At 44.2% G+C, this 19,315-nt stretch overlaps 1 protein-coding gene across 1 annotated transcript in view; it reads right to left on the bottom strand.

Moving 5' to 3' along the window:
• Nucleotides 1–19,315, bottom strand: part of tll1 (tolloid-like 1) — a 44,085-nt gene that overhangs the window by 2,015 nt on the left and 22,755 nt on the right. The window contains exons 9-21 of the mRNA XM_035181870.2: nt 18,307–18,431; nt 16,665–16,780; nt 16,306–16,408; nt 15,909–16,025; nt 15,477–15,622; nt 14,665–14,860; nt 14,421–14,546; nt 13,575–13,735; nt 13,309–13,489; nt 8,324–8,449; nt 4,854–4,981; nt 2,719–2,932; nt 1,657–1,907 (exon numbers count right to left, since the gene is read on the bottom strand). Of these exons, the coding sequence (XP_035037761.1) occupies nt 1,657–1,907; nt 2,719–2,932; nt 4,854–4,981; nt 8,324–8,449; nt 13,309–13,489; nt 13,575–13,735; nt 14,421–14,546; nt 14,665–14,860; nt 15,477–15,622; nt 15,909–16,025; nt 16,306–16,408; nt 16,665–16,780; nt 18,307–18,431 (1,990 nt within the window). The remainder of the gene's footprint in view (nt 1–1,656; nt 1,908–2,718; nt 2,933–4,853; nt 4,982–8,323; nt 8,450–13,308; nt 13,490–13,574; nt 13,736–14,420; nt 14,547–14,664; nt 14,861–15,476; nt 15,623–15,908; nt 16,026–16,305; nt 16,409–16,664; nt 16,781–18,306; nt 18,432–19,315) is intronic.

A 19,315-nucleotide genomic window follows, 5' to 3' on the forward strand; every position in this document is an offset into this window, starting at 1 on the left:
CAGGAAGATATTCTGCAAAACATTCTGCTGCGTTTGAGATATTTGAAAAATATTTCCCCTCCTTCCAAAACAGCCCTTATTCTCTACTCAGCCATGCATAATGTTATCAGCACTTTATTATAACTTTATGAACTTTAGAATTTGCTTGAGTCGTGTAACTTCACACACATTACATGTTAGAAACAAGACACTAGTATTTCACACCGGTCAGTCGATCTACAGGCGGCGGTAACGCTTCAAAACTAAGAAGAAAAAAAGGGAAGAAGAAGAAGAAGACTGCCGATAAACATGGATGTAAACAATGTACGTTTCAAAATTAAACTTTATGACGATGGAAATGCACTGAATCTGTTCCGATGGGCTTCAGTTATACACAATATGTCTTTTATTGAATGTTTTTCTGAGTCATAAAGCTCCATAGGTCTCATTTACACTGCATTTCAAACACCCCCCACACTGTAACGGACACATATCAGTTAATAATCTGTATTTATATGGAGACATAGCACTCAAAGGGCTTTAAGGTAAAGTTTTGACGTCCACGCAGTGCATCTATGTGCAGAATGTTTTTTACATCATGTTGTGGCACACAGAATGGAGGAGCCGGGGATTGAACCACCGACCATCTGGTTAGTGGACGACCCGCTCTGCCTCCTGATCCACAGCCGCCCAAATAATATAAAGTTTATAAATGTTAAATGTTTCAAATTCCTTGGAAACACAAAAACTCACACAACTTTTTAACAGTTTAGATTTTCATATCAAATTTAAATGGAGAGAAACAAACAGTTGCCTGGAATGACAGGAAGAAACAAACAACATCTAAACGTGTAGAGAAAAATGATTAACAACAAGATTTTTTAGTTGAAAAGTGAAGCTGCTGTTATTCAACATTTTCCTTATTGTCACGGATACCATGAAAAGACCAAGAACCAACAACGACCAACTTCTCCACCCAGTCTGCGGCAAGACGCTCTTTTATTGCCCCAATTTAATATCTGACGTGTGTGTGTGTGTGTGTGTGTGTGTGTGTGTGTGTGTGTGTGTGTGTGTGTGTGTGTGTGTGTGTGTGTGCATGGGACGGAAACTGAGCTACAGTCTTTTTCATATAAGACGGAACATATCAACCAGTGCAGTGAGGATCATGACTGTGTTTGGAACAAAGAAGCTCGATCACACAGAGAAATAAGACACATCAGGCTTATTAGTGGAATCACGTTATTACTGTTTTTGTGTTTTACAGGAAATGTGAAAAATATTAAATAATATGAGCCAAATGTTTTAGAAGTCTGCAAACAGATTTTCATACAGAATGTAAATGATGGGAAACTGAAATACACAGAAATACATCCAAGAAGCTAAAACTGCACGTCATGCATTCGACAATGGTCAGAAAAGATGTTTAGCATACACCCTGTGTGTATACTATTGTATTTGTATACACTTTAATTGTGTATTTCTTTAATTTGACTCATTTTGATTAATGATTACTTGACATTTTAACTGTTTTAAATGCATTTGTCATTGTTTTGAAAAGCGTTATGATAAGGTTTTTATTATTAATATTATTGAATTTAAAGATCTAAAACAAAGAATACACTCTGGCTCTTTGCATATGTTAAAGATTCCGCCCTGAGGGAAGTGATGGATTCTTACCCCTGAGCCACAGAAGCGTCCGAGTCGATGGGAGTTGGCGTCGTACCCGTTGTACAGCTCGATGTAGTCATACCCACAGTCGGCCTCCTCCTCTACCTCGAAGGTGATGAAGCTGAGCTCGATGCCGTAGCCCTGCTCTGCCGTCAGCAGCCACTCGCAGTCGGTGTGACCGGGGTAATTGTTGTCTCCGAACTGGGAGTGGGAGTAGAGGTTCTTCTGACGGGCGTCTGCTTTCAGACGACCTCCGCACTCTGCACACAGACAGACGGGGGGGGAAAGGGTTGTTAGATATATAGATAGATAGATAAATAGATAGATATATACTCATTTATTGATCCCCAGGGAAATGTAGGCTTCCAGTATCAAACAAAACAGTCAAACACAAGAGAATAAGAATAATAAAAGGTCAAAATGAAATAAGAATAAGTTCACTGCAGTGAGATGAAAGTCTCGCCACCAGAACTACTACGAAGCTGTCACTGTGAAGAAATATGTGCTGATGGAGACATTGACAATACAAATATTTTAAGTACAAGGTGATTGAAAGACACATGTAACTGTAACATGTAACACATGTAACTGAGGCAGAGTATTGAAGCCAAATATAAATACAGATTTAAAGATAAATAACTGAAGCCATACAAAGTTGTGCATTAGACAAACACAGCCTGTGAAATGATGTTGCAAGAGTAAAACATAAAATACAAGACTCGAGATATAAGAAATATAAAATCAAATAAACACAGGCAGTAGTGGCGACAGTCTGGCAGCCCAGTGACGTGTTCCATGCGTTAATCATTAATTTCTCTGTATCTGGGAGGAGTTGAACAGTTTTTGCAAGTTATGCAAAAAATGTGACCTGAAACAATCAGACTTCATGTGTTTCCATCATGTGTTTGCTGCCCATCACCACCAGAGGGAAGTATTGCTCCTGCAAATCTAGTCAAACTGGAGCAAATCCAACTTCATGACACAAAAACTCACACACACACACACAACTACACAAAGTCATTTAACGTGAACAACAATGTACACAATCTTCACACACACACACACACACACCTGTGGAGTGTGTAGCTTGGAAGCCCTTGCGTTGCACTGAGGCGTCAGAGATGAAGCGCAGGTACATCTTGTTCCCGGTGGAGACCAGCGGCTCCGGGACCTTGCTGCCGCACAGCCGGCCCAAGATGGCGGCCGTGTCGGTGTCCCCGTCGAAGGCCTCCAGGTGGTCGTACGCACACTCCTGATGCTGCTCGATCTCGAACTCACTGAAGCTCTGTAGAGACGGACAGGGGTGAGACGTGAGAGGGAGCGCTGAGACAAGAACGTCCCATCAGTCTCGTCGTGTCTCTGGTAGAGAGAGACGATCCAGTAGAAACCTTTGAGTTTAAGGGTCTGTGAATCGTCCAGAGTTGGTTTCCTACTGTTTTAATCTCTTACTCTGACATGACAGCAGAATTCTCCTGATGAGTGTCCTTTATTTTGTATTTTGTGTGAACTGACCCTTTAAAACGAGGACACACACACACACACACACACACACACACACACCTAACATTCACATGTCGTTATAAATTAGTGTAGAAATGGTAATGAGGTAGAAAAAGTTAATTTCCACCATCATCACTAATTCTTCATTTAAAGTCAATTTCGTGCAAATTCCAGTTTTTCTCTCAGCATTGGAACAATTTACATTGACTTGGTTCGATAGTTGTTTAAAAAATAGAAATATGTTTCCAGCTCATGTCTTTAAATACATCAGAGGAGAACCCCCCCTCCCCCGCCTGGACTTTACACACTGACACGGTTTGTACAAAGTGTCACGATTCATAATCTCATCAAGTCACCGGGAGCTGAGTCATCGCACCTCGCAGGCCTCTCTCCCACACACACACACACTCACACACACACACACTCACTCACCCCTGTGACTGTTACCTGAGCCGAACTCTGTCACGCCAACGCAAACCAACACACAATTCAACACAAACCAACACAACGCACTATTTATACAACCCAGACGGAAGGAGACAGGAGAGTGAGGGTGGGCAGAGGTGAGGATGCTGGTTTCCAGATGTTTTGTGAGTGTGGCTGAGGTGAGACTGGTTTTGGATCTGTGTGTGTGTGTGTGTGTGTGTGTGTGTGTGTGTGTGTGTGTGTGTGTGTGTGTGTGTGTGTGTGTGTGTGTCACAGAGTTAGGAAGCAATAACAGAATGACCTTCGAGGCTACGTTCAGATTACTGGTATTAAACTTGTGATGTCATTACTGAGGATATAGAGACTCACACTAATCTAAACACACACACACACACAAAGTACACATTTCCAAATGTGTGTATAACTCACATATATAGTCACAATCAAAAGAGGAGTGACCACATGGTGCTTATTGGTATTATTATTATGTATGTATGGTATCTTGAAAGGCATTATATAAATCAAAGTTATTATTATTAGTATAACTGTGATTTATATAATGCCTTTCAAGTACCCCTTACAGAGTTAGGAAAAATTAAATATAACCTGTGATTTCTTTTATTAAGATTCACGGATAATTCTCTGAGAATCAAAGGAAGATGTTGAAAAACAGCCGATCTCACGACGATAAAGAAAGTGAAAATAAAAATCCCGGGGTTCTTCCCTGACTCACATCCTTCCACCAACTTTCATGGAAATATGGTTTTATGGTTTGAAACACAAACCTCCTCGCCTGAGTTTCTCTATGAGACTCAAAACTCTTCTTTGAACCTTAATTCCAACTGTTTCTGGTTTGGATTAAAAGATGAATCAGAAAATGAGCAGACAACGATTTGTGTCATCATATAAATGCTTACACACATACAAACGTACCCGTGTGTATGTGTGTGTGCAGCCTTCCCACACACACACACACATAAAGACACAGATGGCCATTGCCCAAGGCCTCTTACTAATGCATGAGCAGCACACGCTTGTAGTTAACCCGAATATATGAACACGCACGTCCGCCCCCGTCCCCCGTCCCCCCGTCCCCATTCACATTTGGGTTTCATATGTAGAACATGGGAAAGAGCGATCACTGTGGCAGCCTGAAGCTTTTTAATACAATGTGACCCCACAGACAGAATAATGCATTGCTACGAGGGAGAGAGATGCCAAAAGGTTCTACACAGGGAGACAGAAAAACTCAGTGGATGCATCATTTGAGTCAAACTCACGATCTTGACTCGGTGGCCCGGCGTGGCCGTGATGTCCCAGGTGCACTCCTTGCGGCTGGGATACTTGTCTGGCCAGTTGGGGCTGCTCAGGGTCCCACTGGGGCTGTGGATCTTATGCTCACACTCAGCTGGACACACACACACACGCAGAGACACACAAGCACACACACACGGAGGGGAAGTTAAAATCGTGGCTGCACAGGAAAAGGTCAGAGGAAATGGAAAGGGAACAGGAAGGAGAGAAACGAGAGAACCCAACCAGAGAGAGGAGATCTCAAAGAAACACATCCTGGTGACGGGTTCAGTATGAATTTCACACGCACGCACACTTTGCACGAAGACTCTGCTGCTGTGAGGTCGTTTGGTGCCAACATTGTGCACAAAGAAATAAAAAATAGATAGAAATGTTCAATTTCTCCATTTCCAACGTGTTTTTTTCATTATAATTAGTCACAGAAACAGAATAACTCATTATTCATAATTCATGTATACGTCAGCAAGTCCCAAAATAAACTGTTTCAATAGAGTTTCATGCCTTTTTATTGAACGTTATGCAAACTTTGAAAGCTTCCTGCATTAGTAGAAGCAACAATCTATAATATTCACCAATTATAGAGCAACAAAAGTTGTTTTTAACTCTTCCCTCAAACACAATATGTGCTGCAAACACCACAAACTGCAGCCGGAGTGAATTTAGGATTTGGTTCTGTCTAAAATTAAATTAACTTCATCATAATCAGTTCCATACAGAGGTGTGGACAAAGACTATAAATAGAGATGGACGACATGACGGCTGCACAATAGTGAAGCCAAAGTGTCTCGATCGCCCCCTGGTGCCTGGCTGCAGTACAGATCATAAATCCCGCCTCCTCCATGTTAATGGCTGGAACATGGACCAAACTAACTTTTTTCTGTCGTGGCCAAGTGCAATTTTTCTTCGGTAAGTTTGGGTTTTAAAAACAAGGTCATGACTGGCTGAGCGCGTGTATCGGTGGGACCTTGATACTGCAGCACAATCGCTACTGCACAGACTTCAGAACTCCCACTCGGAAGTTGAAACAGTCGTGAAACATGTAGTTTTTACTGTTTAGTAGGACTACTGTTACATTTCTCGTACACATAGTACTGTCCAATTACTGTGTATTATTCGTTTGTTATGAACTGGTTTTACTAACAATGGCGAGCCGGATAACGTAAACATTGTTCCTGTGCAACTGGAACGCCATCAACTCAGGTAATTCGGGGCTGACGTCATTCCGAGGTGTAATGGAACGCTCTATAAGACTCCTGCTAACTCTCCTCCTCAGGAGTTGTTGTCAGATGCTAATATGCAGGAGCGTTCAAGACAGAGACGGAACATGTGCACCAGTCTGGATGTGTGGTGTGAGATGAATGAGGTGGCCCAGTGAGGTGATGGGAGGCATTTACAAGACAACAAGATGTGTTCCAGAGCCACACTTTTTATTTGGAGTCAGACAAACCGGACCCACGTACAGAGTGAGATGGATTTACAAGAACAAACGTATGAATGTGAAGGAGAATGTCACAGAGTCATTCATCACAAACTACTGAGACTTTAAAAAGACACACGGTTAAAAAAAAAGTAACTGAGCTCTGACATTAAATTCAAACTCTAGTCTGACAAAGCACCACAAGTAAACTTCTCTTCACAATATCGAGTGAGTGTCAGTAACAGGAAGTGGAAGGATGTCACAATTTAACAGTTCATTCATCAACTTTAACATTTCATGAAAAGGAAACAACTGGATCTTTCCGACCACAGTGATTTTATACGTTTTTCTTTACACACAACACACACACACACACACACACACACACACACACACGAGATGTTACACACCTCTGCCAAGTATCACTTAATAACACATGTCAGTCTCTCCTCGTGTTGAAACTACAGTACACACACAGAGGCACTCACACACAGTATGTATGTACATAACCACACACAGCTGTGTGATGGGAGGATGGATTTGCATGATTCTGTAAACTCACTGGGTCACACACACGCACACACACAGACACACAAACCACACACAGGAAGACGGAGCGACATGTGAAACCTTCGGGCTCCCAGATGTTGGAAACTTGAGTGTTTTTATGAGCAGCCTTTAGTGTGGTGTGTGTGTGTGTGTGTGTGTGTGTGTGTGTGTGTGTGTGTGTGTGTGTGTGTGTGTGTGTGTGTGTGTGTGTGTGTGTGAGTAAATGTTCAAAAGTTCAACTTCAAAGACCTAAGTATAATATTTCATGTGTGTGTGTGTGTGTGTGTGTGTGAACATGGTAATGTGTTAATGGCTTTTAATAAATAATGTTTACTGTCTGACGAAGACCTTTCCCCCGTCACAGCGAGCGCAGTGCTGGTGACTTACAACCAGAGCTGTTTGTCTTTTGAAGCGAGTTCGAGTCAAACCACGAGTGATGTGAGAGTTAAGTGGTTCAGAGGGAAGAGTCGGGTCTTGTAACGCGCTGGTTTCAAACCTCCGTGCTGGAAACCACCACTGACCAGCATGGGGCAGCCAATGAGTGCCTCTACGGCCCCCGGAGGAAGGATATGTTTCAGCAGGAGCGTTGTTTAACGATGTTATTGCATATGGGTCTAATGATGAATATGTTGCAAGGCCTGTCTGATTTTAAAAACTTCAAAAGTCAAAACTTGAGATTTGAATGGTTTTGCTTTCACGTATCGACTTGAATCACATCTACAAGTCGAAGTCGAACAACAGTCAAGTCGTAGTCATATGTCAGGTTTAAATCATTTTTTTATGTTTTCACTCCTGTCCCTTTTGTTTGTCAACTGAATTACGCAAAAACGACAGAACGTATTTCCACCACACTTGGCGAAAGGATACGGTGAGGGAAAGAACCCATTACATTTTGGTGCAGATCCGGGTCCTGGGGCAAATCCAGGAATTTTTTAAAACTTGTTTTCACCTTTTTCCCGGGGAATCATTTATGGATCTTGATGGGAAAAAAACAAGCATATTTAGGGAACGGATATCTATGAGCTTGTGAACTTTTGTGCAGCTCTATTGAATTTAAAGGGACTGTTGAGGAGTCAAAAATTAAGATATACGCTGACGACTTGCCAGCATTTTGCTTTCAAGTCTCAAAATCAATCAAATCTACATCCGGTCCGATCTCAAAGTTCAAGTCCCACATCAGTCGAGTCAAAGTCAAGTATCAGACATTTTGTGACTTGCGTCCAAAGCCTCAAGCCTCCAGCTCTGTGCACAGGTTCAAACTGTGGAAATACACGTATGTACAAACCACTCAAATGGGGAGGGCCATCCTGTTGTCATGGGGACGCTGATGTGGCTGGACAGAGTAGGGACCGTACGATGGACGATGGCCGTTCTCGTGAATGTCCGCGTGCTTGTGTGGATGTGTGAAGACGTGCATGTGCGTCCCAGTGTTTTTGTGCCAGTGCGGATGTGAGTGTACGTGGAACCCACCTTCCTTACAGTCATGTTTGTTCTCATGCAGCACAAAGCCGTGGCGACACTGACAAACGTACGAGCCCACTGTGTTGATGCACTCGTGCTGGCAGCCGCCGTTGTCCTTGCTGCACTCATCCTTGTCTGTGAGAGACACACATGCAACACGTCACTCATGTGGAAACAGCAAAGAGACAGAGGCAGGAGGTCAGGCGGGGGGGGAGTGGAGGGAGTGGAGACATTAAGGACAGGGAGGAGAAAGCAAAGATAAGTGAAGGAAGGAGGCAGCAACAAACAGAGATAAACGTGATGAACAGAAACAAACAGGAGTCTTAACTAGAGCTCAACCGATGTTTGGGAGCCAATAATGATTCCAATATCGCTATATTTAAATTAAAAATAATAGTCAATGATTCCCAAGATGTGGTTATCAAACTGTCATGACAAAGAAATGACATTTTGACTTGATATTCTACAGTTGAACCATAAAGTTTTATAAGTTTTGAAATTTCCAACAAAGTCCATTAGAGCTGATGCATATCAAATACATTAATTGAAAAAAAAATATTTATCAAACCCTTACGATAAAGACAGGATTGATATTTTACAATTTATAAACCATAAACCTTATTGTAAGTAGATGAAAATTATAGATAAAAAAACTATAAAATAAAAAGAATATAATCGTATTGACTGACTTTTGTCAAACCTGTAAAAAGCTTGAGCTCTAGTTTAAACTAACATGTTCACACAGAACTGAAGTCATGTGTCAAGTTGAAGTTTTTGTTTACAGGTCTGAGATTTAAAGCCTGAGGAGATGGTGGCGAACGCGGAACCATCCCAGCTTTAAAACACCGTCTGCAGCTCACATTGTTACCATGCCAACATCTGAAGCTTTTCTAAAAGACGGGCTGCAGGAAAAAGAAGGTCTGATGATAGAAATTACCTCAAACTGTGAAACACTAGCATTCATGTGCAGTGAAACAATTCAGAAAGACAAAAGACAGCTTAACGAAGATTTAAGTTAATGTGTGTGTTTCTGGTTCAGTTGGCCTGCATCCCTGTCTCCGGGCTGCTCCTCAGGGTCGTGGCTGCTCTGTGGCTAAAAACTTTGGCTGTGACACTAACAGCTGTTTTCAGATCAGCTGTTTTCAGATCATCTCTAAATCAGTCCGATGTGTTCACGCTGCCAAAACCTGCAGACGAAGCTTCAGAATCCTGAGGAGAGCTTCACATTTGATCCCATCAACCTCGTGTCACGAATGTGGGATGAAATATTCGCCTTGAGGCTCAAAATATGTCTTTTATCGTAGAAAAGGAACAAGGGGGCATGTTGACATGTTTAAAATCTTGATTATTACCAGAGGAGGACTTTAAAATGACATTGCACGCTATCTATCTGACATAGCACATGTCCTGGACCAGCTCATTGAAGATCAACATTCAACAATCATATCTCTGCAGAGTTGCTTCTTTTGGGAGATTGACCAAAGCATGACTATAAGATGATTGATTGAGTTATGTAGACAACAAAAGATGTTTTCTCGCTTCTCCCTCATTTTCTCCCCCTCATCCTCTGGTTTGTGACTTTTCTTCCCGACCACATGGCTCCTCCTCAGGACGGCTGGGTGACGACAAAGCCTTATGGTGAGGCCCGAACACTGGGGGAAACAGAGCGGCTCACCGGGTGGAGGTGGAAGGAGCCGGACAGACTCCTCTCTGTGTGGGACCGCCACGTTTTTTACAACGGTGACGGTTTAAAGGACAGAGGAGATGGACACATGACCACACAGGAAGACTGAGGAGTGTGTGTGTGTGTGTGTGTGTGAGTGTGTGAGCGCGGGATAGATTCCTATAAAGAGATGTGAGATTAGACACAGACGCCGAGTCTCACCTCAAGTCAAGAGCTTGAGAATCAAACAAGATCTGCTTTTAATGAAACCACTAAATCCTTCTGTGTGTGTGTGTGTGTGTGTGTGTGTGTGTGTGTGTGTGTGTGTGTGTGTGTGTGTGTGTGTGTGTGTGTGTGTGTGTGTGTGTGTGTGTGTGTGTCTGTGTCTGATGTGGTATTACAGTGCTATTGTGGGCTCAGTCTCACCCTATCACAGGCTAAGAAGCTTTGCGGTTGATGCTACGCAGTATTCATTGAAGCTTTCTTCAGGTCAAGCGCACACAATCCACGTGCACGCATACACACACACACACACAGACTCACACACACATGGATTAGTAGTATGTGGGAGGCTGAAGGGACCTCCCCAAAGCTGTTGGCTTGTCACCAACCAAAAGCTTTCCCCCGGAAGTTTCTGGCAATAGCTGAGTCACTCGACTTTTACTGTAAAGACAGAAACACGTTATCTGTGTCTGAGTGAGAAGTTTTTGCAGGTAGAGGGATTTTGACAGTTGCTCTACTTCCTCTGATGCAGGACGAAGTAGCCGAATAGTCGAGGTGAAGTTGTCCGAGCTGATCAGTTTCAGCAGAGAGAAGCCGAAAACTAGATCTTCTCTTCAGGACAGCTTCTTAAAAAAAGTGTTATTGTCCGACGTCGACATCCAACAAATTCATCCCTGTTGCGACGAGATGGAGACATTTGTTGTGTTTTTAGTAGGGAAATCAAAGCTGTGTCCAAATTCCACTCCATGTACTAATTGTTCTAAATTAAATGATATAATATCCACACTACGTTTGCTGCGTGTCTCTCCCAATTCCTTTCTTACTATCCTGTCAATACAATGCAATGCACAAGAGAAAAGCTTCTTACAGCCGAAAACAAATAGTTTCTGAAGCATCACAAAAATAGTATTTTTCTTTCAAGTAAGGACGATTGTGATGATTTTATATCGTGGTCGGGCTTGAAGATGTCGATGGTGGACGTTTTACAACATTTACGCTCGGCCTATGTCCTAATAACGTTGATCCACGCTGTTCATACAGGTGATGTACGATTTCTCTTTTGTATTTTTCTTGTACGAGCACAGTGCCTGTTTAAAATGGGCCTGACTGCTCGGCCTTAATTCTTCTAGCTTGCAGTTTTCGTGAGCGTCATCAAAACAACTTCGCTCAACGCTGCAATCTCCTTAGGTCCTGTGCGAAAAACACATCATCTGTGTGTGAAAGCTCACAAGGCCAGCGTGCCGCAGTGTGTGTGGTCAGTCTCATTTATTATCGTCCAACCTTGTTGATACAGAGCTGCAACAGCACCCAGCGTGGAATCGGGACACAGCACGTTTTCCCTCTGAAGGAGAATGGATTAAACAACGATCCGCACCATTGAGGTTGGATCCATCCATTCCCCCAAATATTATGATAGACCTGAGCCAATCAGAAGCGCCGATAGCGAGGTCACGTTACCTCTGACCCTCGATGAGGTCGCCAGCTTGTTGTTGATGCGGCCGCGAGCGGGAGAGCGGCCGCGCTTTATGTCCTGGCACGACTCAAACAGAAACATACGCTCCTGACACTGAGCCAGTCTGTCTGAAGGAGAGAGGGCGGAGCGCAGGGTGGGTGAAGGAGGAGACAGACAGACAGACAGACAGACAGACAGACAGACAGACAGACAGACACACAGACAGACAGACAGACAGACAGACAGACAGACAGACGGACAGACAGACAGACAGACAGACAGACAGACAGACAGACAGACAGACAGACACACAGACAGACAGACAGACAGACAGACAGACAGACAGACAGACAGACAGACAGACAGACAGACACACAGACAGACAGACAGACAGACAGACAGACACACAGACAGACAGACAGACAGACAGACAGACACACAGACAGACAGACAGACAGACAGACAGACAGACAGACAGACAGACAGACACACAGACAGACACACAGACAGACAGACAGACAGACAGACAGACAGACAGACAGACGAGACAGACAGACAGACAGACAGACGGACAGACAGACAGACAGACAGACAGACAGACAGACAGACAGACAGACAGACAGACAGACAGACAGACAGACAGACAGACAGACGGACGGACAGACAGACAGACAGACAGACGGACGGACGGACAGACAGACAGACAGACAGACAGAGACACAAGACGGACAGACAGACAGACAGACAGACAGACAGACAGACAGACAGACAGACAGACAGACAGACAGACAGACGGACAGGCAGACGGAGACACAAGACAGACAGACAGACAGACAGACAGACAGACAGACAGACAGACAGACAGACAGACAGACAGACAGACAGACAGACAGACAGACAGACAGACAGACAGACAGACAGACAGACAGACAGACAGACAGACAGACAGACAGACAGACAGACAGACAGACAGACAGACAGACAGACAGACACAGCGCACGTAGACAAGCAAAACAACTGATACAGTATGGACACAGACATATGCACATGTATATGGACACTTACATAAATGCAAACAAACAAACAAACAAACAAACACACAGCAAATCTGACATGAAATGTAGTAAAGGCCTCTGATGAATTCTACCTCAGCCAGTTTTCCTGTTTGCCTAAACCTCAGGGGTTAAACCACTGACTGTGAATAAAGATGGACGTCATGATAACGCCTAGAAGTGAAGCCATAACTGGGGCGTTTCGCTGAATTGTCAAATATAAGTGTTTTTTGGCGGGTGGATTAGAAATGATGTCAACGTGTAGGAACAAGATTCAGTGAGAGAACGACTCTAAGGCCCTGTGGGCGAATTACACCTCAGAATAATGTTATAAGAAATATCATCTCTTATCTTCACCTGTTCTTGTATGAGTCCGACTCCACCTTAAATGTTTAACTCTCTCTTCACTTTAAAAAAGTTTATAGTGTGTATGGCAGCAGCTGGTCCAGATAATAACTGTTCCTGCAGCAGCTTTTCCCCTGTCTGCACACACACACACACACACACACACACACACACACACACACACACACACACACACACACACACACACACACACACACACACACACACACACACACACACACACACAGACTCGTCTCACCTGAGAAGAAGTGGGCCTTGAATCCTTTCTTGGACACCGTGTTGTCCGACTTGAACTCAATCCGCATGTTGTTGTATTGAGAGGTGATGACCTCGGGGACCTCGGTGCCGCAGTATTTCCCGTGCAGCTTCGAGTCGGAGGAGAGGCCGCTCCGCACCTCCACGTAGTCGTATTTACACACCTGAACACACAAATCACAGGCGTCGGTAACACAACCCACCCTCAGCACCTCCGATTTACTTTGAATTGACGCGTCACACGCTCACCTCGTTTCCCTCCAGCTCGAAGGCCTCAAACTGCATGGAGATGCGGTACTGGTTGGGAGCGATCACCTGCCACACGCAGTTCTTGTTGGGTGGATACTCCTTAGGCCAACCGGGGGTGCTGATGGTGCCGTTGAGCTTCGAGAGAAGGCCGCCACACGCCGCTGCAAACACACACAAGCCATTCAGTTATTGGATGCTATATAAACGAGGTGAAACAATGGCTCCCTCGCTACTGCACAGACATGCGTTTGTACCCCGGGTATTTTAGCTTCTTTTCTGGACAGTGGGAGGAAGTGGAGAAACGTCGTCCATCTTTATTTACTGTCTATGCTATGATCAGCGTCAGCTCTCAACCTAAAGTGTAGGTTGATATTGTTCCCACATGTTAATTCAGTGCACAAGCCAAAGTAACAACTGCTCTTTAAAGCAAATACAGCAAAGCCACAATTTGGACATGTCCCTTGCAGCGTTTTTTTCGCTCTCGGCCTCAGACGTGGTTCGGTTGTTTCAGTATGTGGCTCGTTACAGGCACTTCATCGACTCTGTGGGATTAAAGGAGCTTCACAGCGTTTGTGGCAGTGGAACAACGACGCATGTGTTTTTTCCTGTTGATGGAGGCTGGTGGGATGTTTTTTTTTTTATTCTGATGGGTTACACTCATATCCTCCAGAAACACACAGAGGCAAAGGAATGCACATGCAACCCTGAGTTCAGCATACCACACACACACACACACACACACACACACACACACACACACACACACACACACACACACACACACACACACACACACACACACACACACACACACACACACACACACACACACACACACACTGTTACCTTCACAGCTCTTCTTGTCAGGAGCCAGTTCATAGCCGGGGTCACAGGCGCACTTGAAGCTGCCGAGAGTGTTTACACACCTCTGTTCACAACCGCCATTGTCTGGCTTGGAACACTCATCCTCCTCTGGAAAACACACACGTCAGAGCACATTTTCACACACATGAGGAACGCTTCGGTCCAAAACACAATCAACACACACTCAGCCTCTCTCCATTACACACACACACACACACACACACACCTTTGAAAAAGTTAGCAGCAAAGCCGGCCTTATTGACCGTCCCGTCTGAGACGAACTTCATCCAGAGCGTGTGGGACGTGGAGCGCACGTCCTCGGGTTTGTCGTAGCCGCAGAAGCGACCTATCAGGGGGCTGGTCTCCAGGGGGCCGTCCCGAACCTCCAGGTAGTCGTACGCGCAGCTGTCGTGCCTCTCGATCTGCAGGAGCACGCAGTGAGTGATACAATCATATTGTGTACTATTGTGAATTTATACCTACAGTATTTATAGTATACACACATCTTTATATAGTGTCAGATATATAGCGTACTGATATTTTGTGTACTATGCTTCTTATCTTATCTTGTTTTATAATAGAAGGATAGAATGGTGCAGATGATAAGAGGTTGATTTGAGCTGCAATGAGAAGCTGAATGTTCTGATGTGTGACGTCAGGTTGGCAACACACTGAGTCATTTAGTACGCTGACATTTTTACAGCGTAACAACTACAGAGCTAATCCTCAACTGCCTGATCTGTGTCTCTGTACACTGGCACACACACACACACACACACACCCCACACACACCACACACACACACACACACACACACACACATCCATGCACGCACACATACACACACCACCACTTTATTAACTTCTTAGCAGTTATACAAGCATGAAATTTGACCCAGACATTCCTAAGCACACACACACACACACACACACACACACACACACACACACACACACACACACACACACACACACACACACACACACAAACACACACAAACATGAGCGCACACATGCACGCAGGGAGGGAGTGAGTCACCTCGAAGGCCTGGAAGCTGAGCCCGACGTTGTAGCCCTCGGCCACAGTGATCCTCCACACACACTCTTTGGACGGTCTGTAGTCATCGGGGTAGTTGGGCGACTGAATCTGTCCCGAGTCCTTGGTGATCTCCCCCCCACAGATCGCTGCACACGAGGGACAGACAGAAAGACGGAGGGAGACAGAAAGAGACAGGGGGACACAGAAAGAGACGGAGGGACAGTAACTCCACTGAGCTATCAGTAACTCCACTGACCCCAAAACACCTGAAACACACGCTGGCTTCACAATGAATAATGAAAATCCCAAGAAATCGATGCACAAAAGTCACTCAGTCGCCTAAATTGAGATCTTCCCGGTTTCATAACACAGTCAGTTTGAAGTCTGTGGATTCACATACTTTATGTTTATCAGTTAGAAAAAGGGAGTTACCTTCATAAACGGCAGCAAAGCCCTTTCCCACCCAGTTGCTGCTGCTGCGGAACTCAATCCACATTCTGCTGTCGGTGGAAATCAAGACGTCAGGAACTTTATCTCCACAGAACCTGCCTGTGAAACACACACACACACACACACACACACACACACACACACACACACACACACACACACACACACACACACGCATTTTTAGCAATACAATGAAGGCAAATCAGAAAAGTAGCACTTAAACTAGTCAGGCTGTTAATAAAACTGTCTTCAAAACTATTCCCATATGAACAATTAAACAGCTTTTTATTCTTCTAATAATTCAAATTCATGTTGCACCACTTATTCTGAAAGTGCATAAAAATTGACATTTGAATGGCTGCCTGCCTCTGGATCTCACCGAGCAGCGGAGCTTTCCTCCAGTATCCGTCCCGGACCTCGATGTAGTCATACCAGCACAGGCTGCTCTTATACAGGTCCATGGTGGTAAAGTTCAGAACGATCTGAACGAGCAAAAGAAACAACACACATAATGAACAAAGTCCAAATCTATCAGAGAGCAGATGACGGGAATCAGACCAGAGGAAGAGGACGGTACCTGAAGTGATGGGACTTATTCAATGTACTTTTTTTTTACTGGCAATGCATGCACTACTCTGCAGGATGCTTACTGGTGTGTGTGTGTGTGTGTGTGTGTGTGTGTGTGTGTGTGTGTGTGTGTGTGTGTGTGTGTGTGTGTGTGTGTGTGTGTGTGTGTACCTTTTCTCCAGGTGTAACAGATATTCTCCACACACAGTGCGTGTATGAAGGGTATCCGTTTGGGTAACCAGGAGACGAGAAGTTGCCCGTTGACTCTTGAAGCGTTTCCCCGCATGCTGCAAAACACACACACACACACACACACGCACGCGCACACACACAGATGGAGTTACATTTTTGTGGTAAGTCCTGCTGTTGGGTATAATCCTTGCAGCTGAGTCCTGTGCATGTTACTAAAGAACACTTGGCTCTCTCATCTATTATTATTCTCAAACGGCACAAACTTTTTATTTTACTGCCAATTTACCCCAAAAAATAAGTAGACATCAGACAATTTGTCCGAACAACATCCCCACGGCCTCCTACACTCTTTTCTGTGCCAACACTCATGTCTGCATTACCCAATCCGTCCATATGGAAACTGTTAGAAATGTAAAGGAATTCAAATTGGCCTCCCAAACAAAAACACGCATGTTTCATGTCGTCTTTAGTTTCTTTCAGTTTTGCACGTAGGAGTTTATCTTCCTGTGTGGATCAGAGATCTTGTGAGGTCCGACCACGAGGGCCGTCATAGACCCCCGTCACCCCATCGCAGCTTTAAAAATAAAATTCCCAGCAGCCTCTTTTACTGCAAGTGAAGAATAGTGACACATTTTTTTAATCACTGCAATGAAGACAAAAATAAAAGATAGAAGAGCTGGAACGGCTGTTTTTCCTTTTTTTAAAAATATTTCTGCTTCATTTTGAGTTTATCGCCGTCGCTCCCTCTCAAAAGGAGGTTAGCCAAATGCGCCTCTCCTATCCCATCATGCATGCTGTTTTCCCCCCACAATGCCCTGGGGCACTGTTCATCTGTCAGTGAATATGGTATCACTCAAATGTGACCTTATAAGGTTGGCGTTGCATCCATCTCCAGCTGAGACACACTAACACAGTGTTGTTGTCTCACCAGGATCAGAAACAGATCAGATATAAGAACACACATAAGTCTATAAGCGTATAGATACATATATAAACACACGCACCTTTGATTATTACATATTTTCAGATTAAAAGCTATTTTAACTGAATTCATGTACAAGAAAACAAAAAACAAAGATTTGGAGTGAATTTCTTTCACGCACCGAACATCATACATACACGATGACCTAGAGTCTATAAGTGTCTTGAGGATGGAAATATGTGTGTGTGTGTGTGTGTGTGTGTGTGTGTGAGTGTGTGTGTGTGTGTGGACGGCAGCATTTGCGATTGTGAACCTTTTGCAACATCACAGCACAGCTCAGATCTAGATCACGTCACGGCAGCTCGCCTGGGACCAGGCCGACGCCAGAACAGCACAGGCGTGAACAAGAACTGACGGGAGGAGAGAGTGTGCGTGCAAAAGTGTGTGTGTGTGTGTGTGTGTGTGTGTGTGTGTGTGTGTGTTTGAGACCTGAAACCTGAGCGGGCAGCGTCACGTGGAAAAAATAAGTGACCTAACCTCCCCGCTGTGCCTCGGAGAATGCAGTCTCACGCCGAAGATGGGAGCAGATAAACAGATGTCATCTTTTGTTTCTCAGCTGTGATGGCAGCTCACACACACGCACCGACACACACACACACACACACACACACTGCGGTCTGGTAGTAAATATATCAGTACCTGGACATCTATACAGCTTCCTTGCCTGTGCAATGTCTCCTTTACTGAGCCTGGTCCGCTGGCCGATAGCAGGCCGGACGCCGTTTTCATCTCTGGACGGGAGGATGGTGTCGAGGAACATCCCCCTGCAGGGAGGAAGAGAGATTTAATAAACACCTCCGAATTAAATATGACATTCCAACACATTATGTCATCTGCACAACAATATCATTTGATGTGTTCTAAGATCCATTGTTCACCCGAGTGCGTGAGTGGGGGAATGGGAGAGTTTATCAGAGGAGGAATGGCTCAGATTAAAAAGCATCCTCACACACAAAGCACGCAAAGTGAACCCATGACTCCTCTCGCTGCCAAAATCGAAGCTGGCGGATTTTAGATGGAGGAGATGTCTGAAGATTGCGAAGGAACTTCACGGTGCTGGAAACTTTCCATCGGTTTTTAGTGCAAGGTTATGTCAGGAAAAGTCCACGTGAGCGCGAGTCTGATTAGAACTCAGATACACAAAGGTTTCGAATGCAGGACTGTTTAAAAAGAAACAAGAAAACTGTGTTTAGTTGACCTTCCTCTAATTTTTACCTTTTTATGAACCTTTCTAATATAATGTTATGCGGGTTGTTTCGATGTGGATTTCACTGGTCACAAGAGAAAGTCACATGCAGAGGTCAAGACTCTTAAAGGTTTGTTTTAATGTAATAACAAGTTTCCTGAGCAAGACATTAGCAGAGCATATGTACCGTTTTCTCTATTAAATTTAATTTTCATCCATCCATTATCTATACCACTTATCCCTCGAGGGTCGCAGGGTCTTCAATTAACTGTCTGTGTGTTGTAGCACCTGGACGACCCTCAGATTTTTAACAAGGTCATTTATTTAAATTCTGCAGCATCAGTAAAACCTAAAAAATTTTACTTTAATCCCAAGATTTAACAAGACATGAGGACATAAACTCGAATGGAACTCATTAGAGCACAAACCTCTGTCAATGCCCAACAGTTGCCTTGTGAAAAC

The sequence above is a fragment of the Hippoglossus stenolepis genome, chromosome 2 (genome assembly GCF_022539355.2).
Source record: "Hippoglossus stenolepis isolate QCI-W04-F060 chromosome 2, HSTE1.2, whole genome shotgun sequence".
Taxonomy (NCBI): domain Eukaryota; kingdom Metazoa; phylum Chordata; class Actinopteri; order Pleuronectiformes; family Pleuronectidae; genus Hippoglossus; species Hippoglossus stenolepis.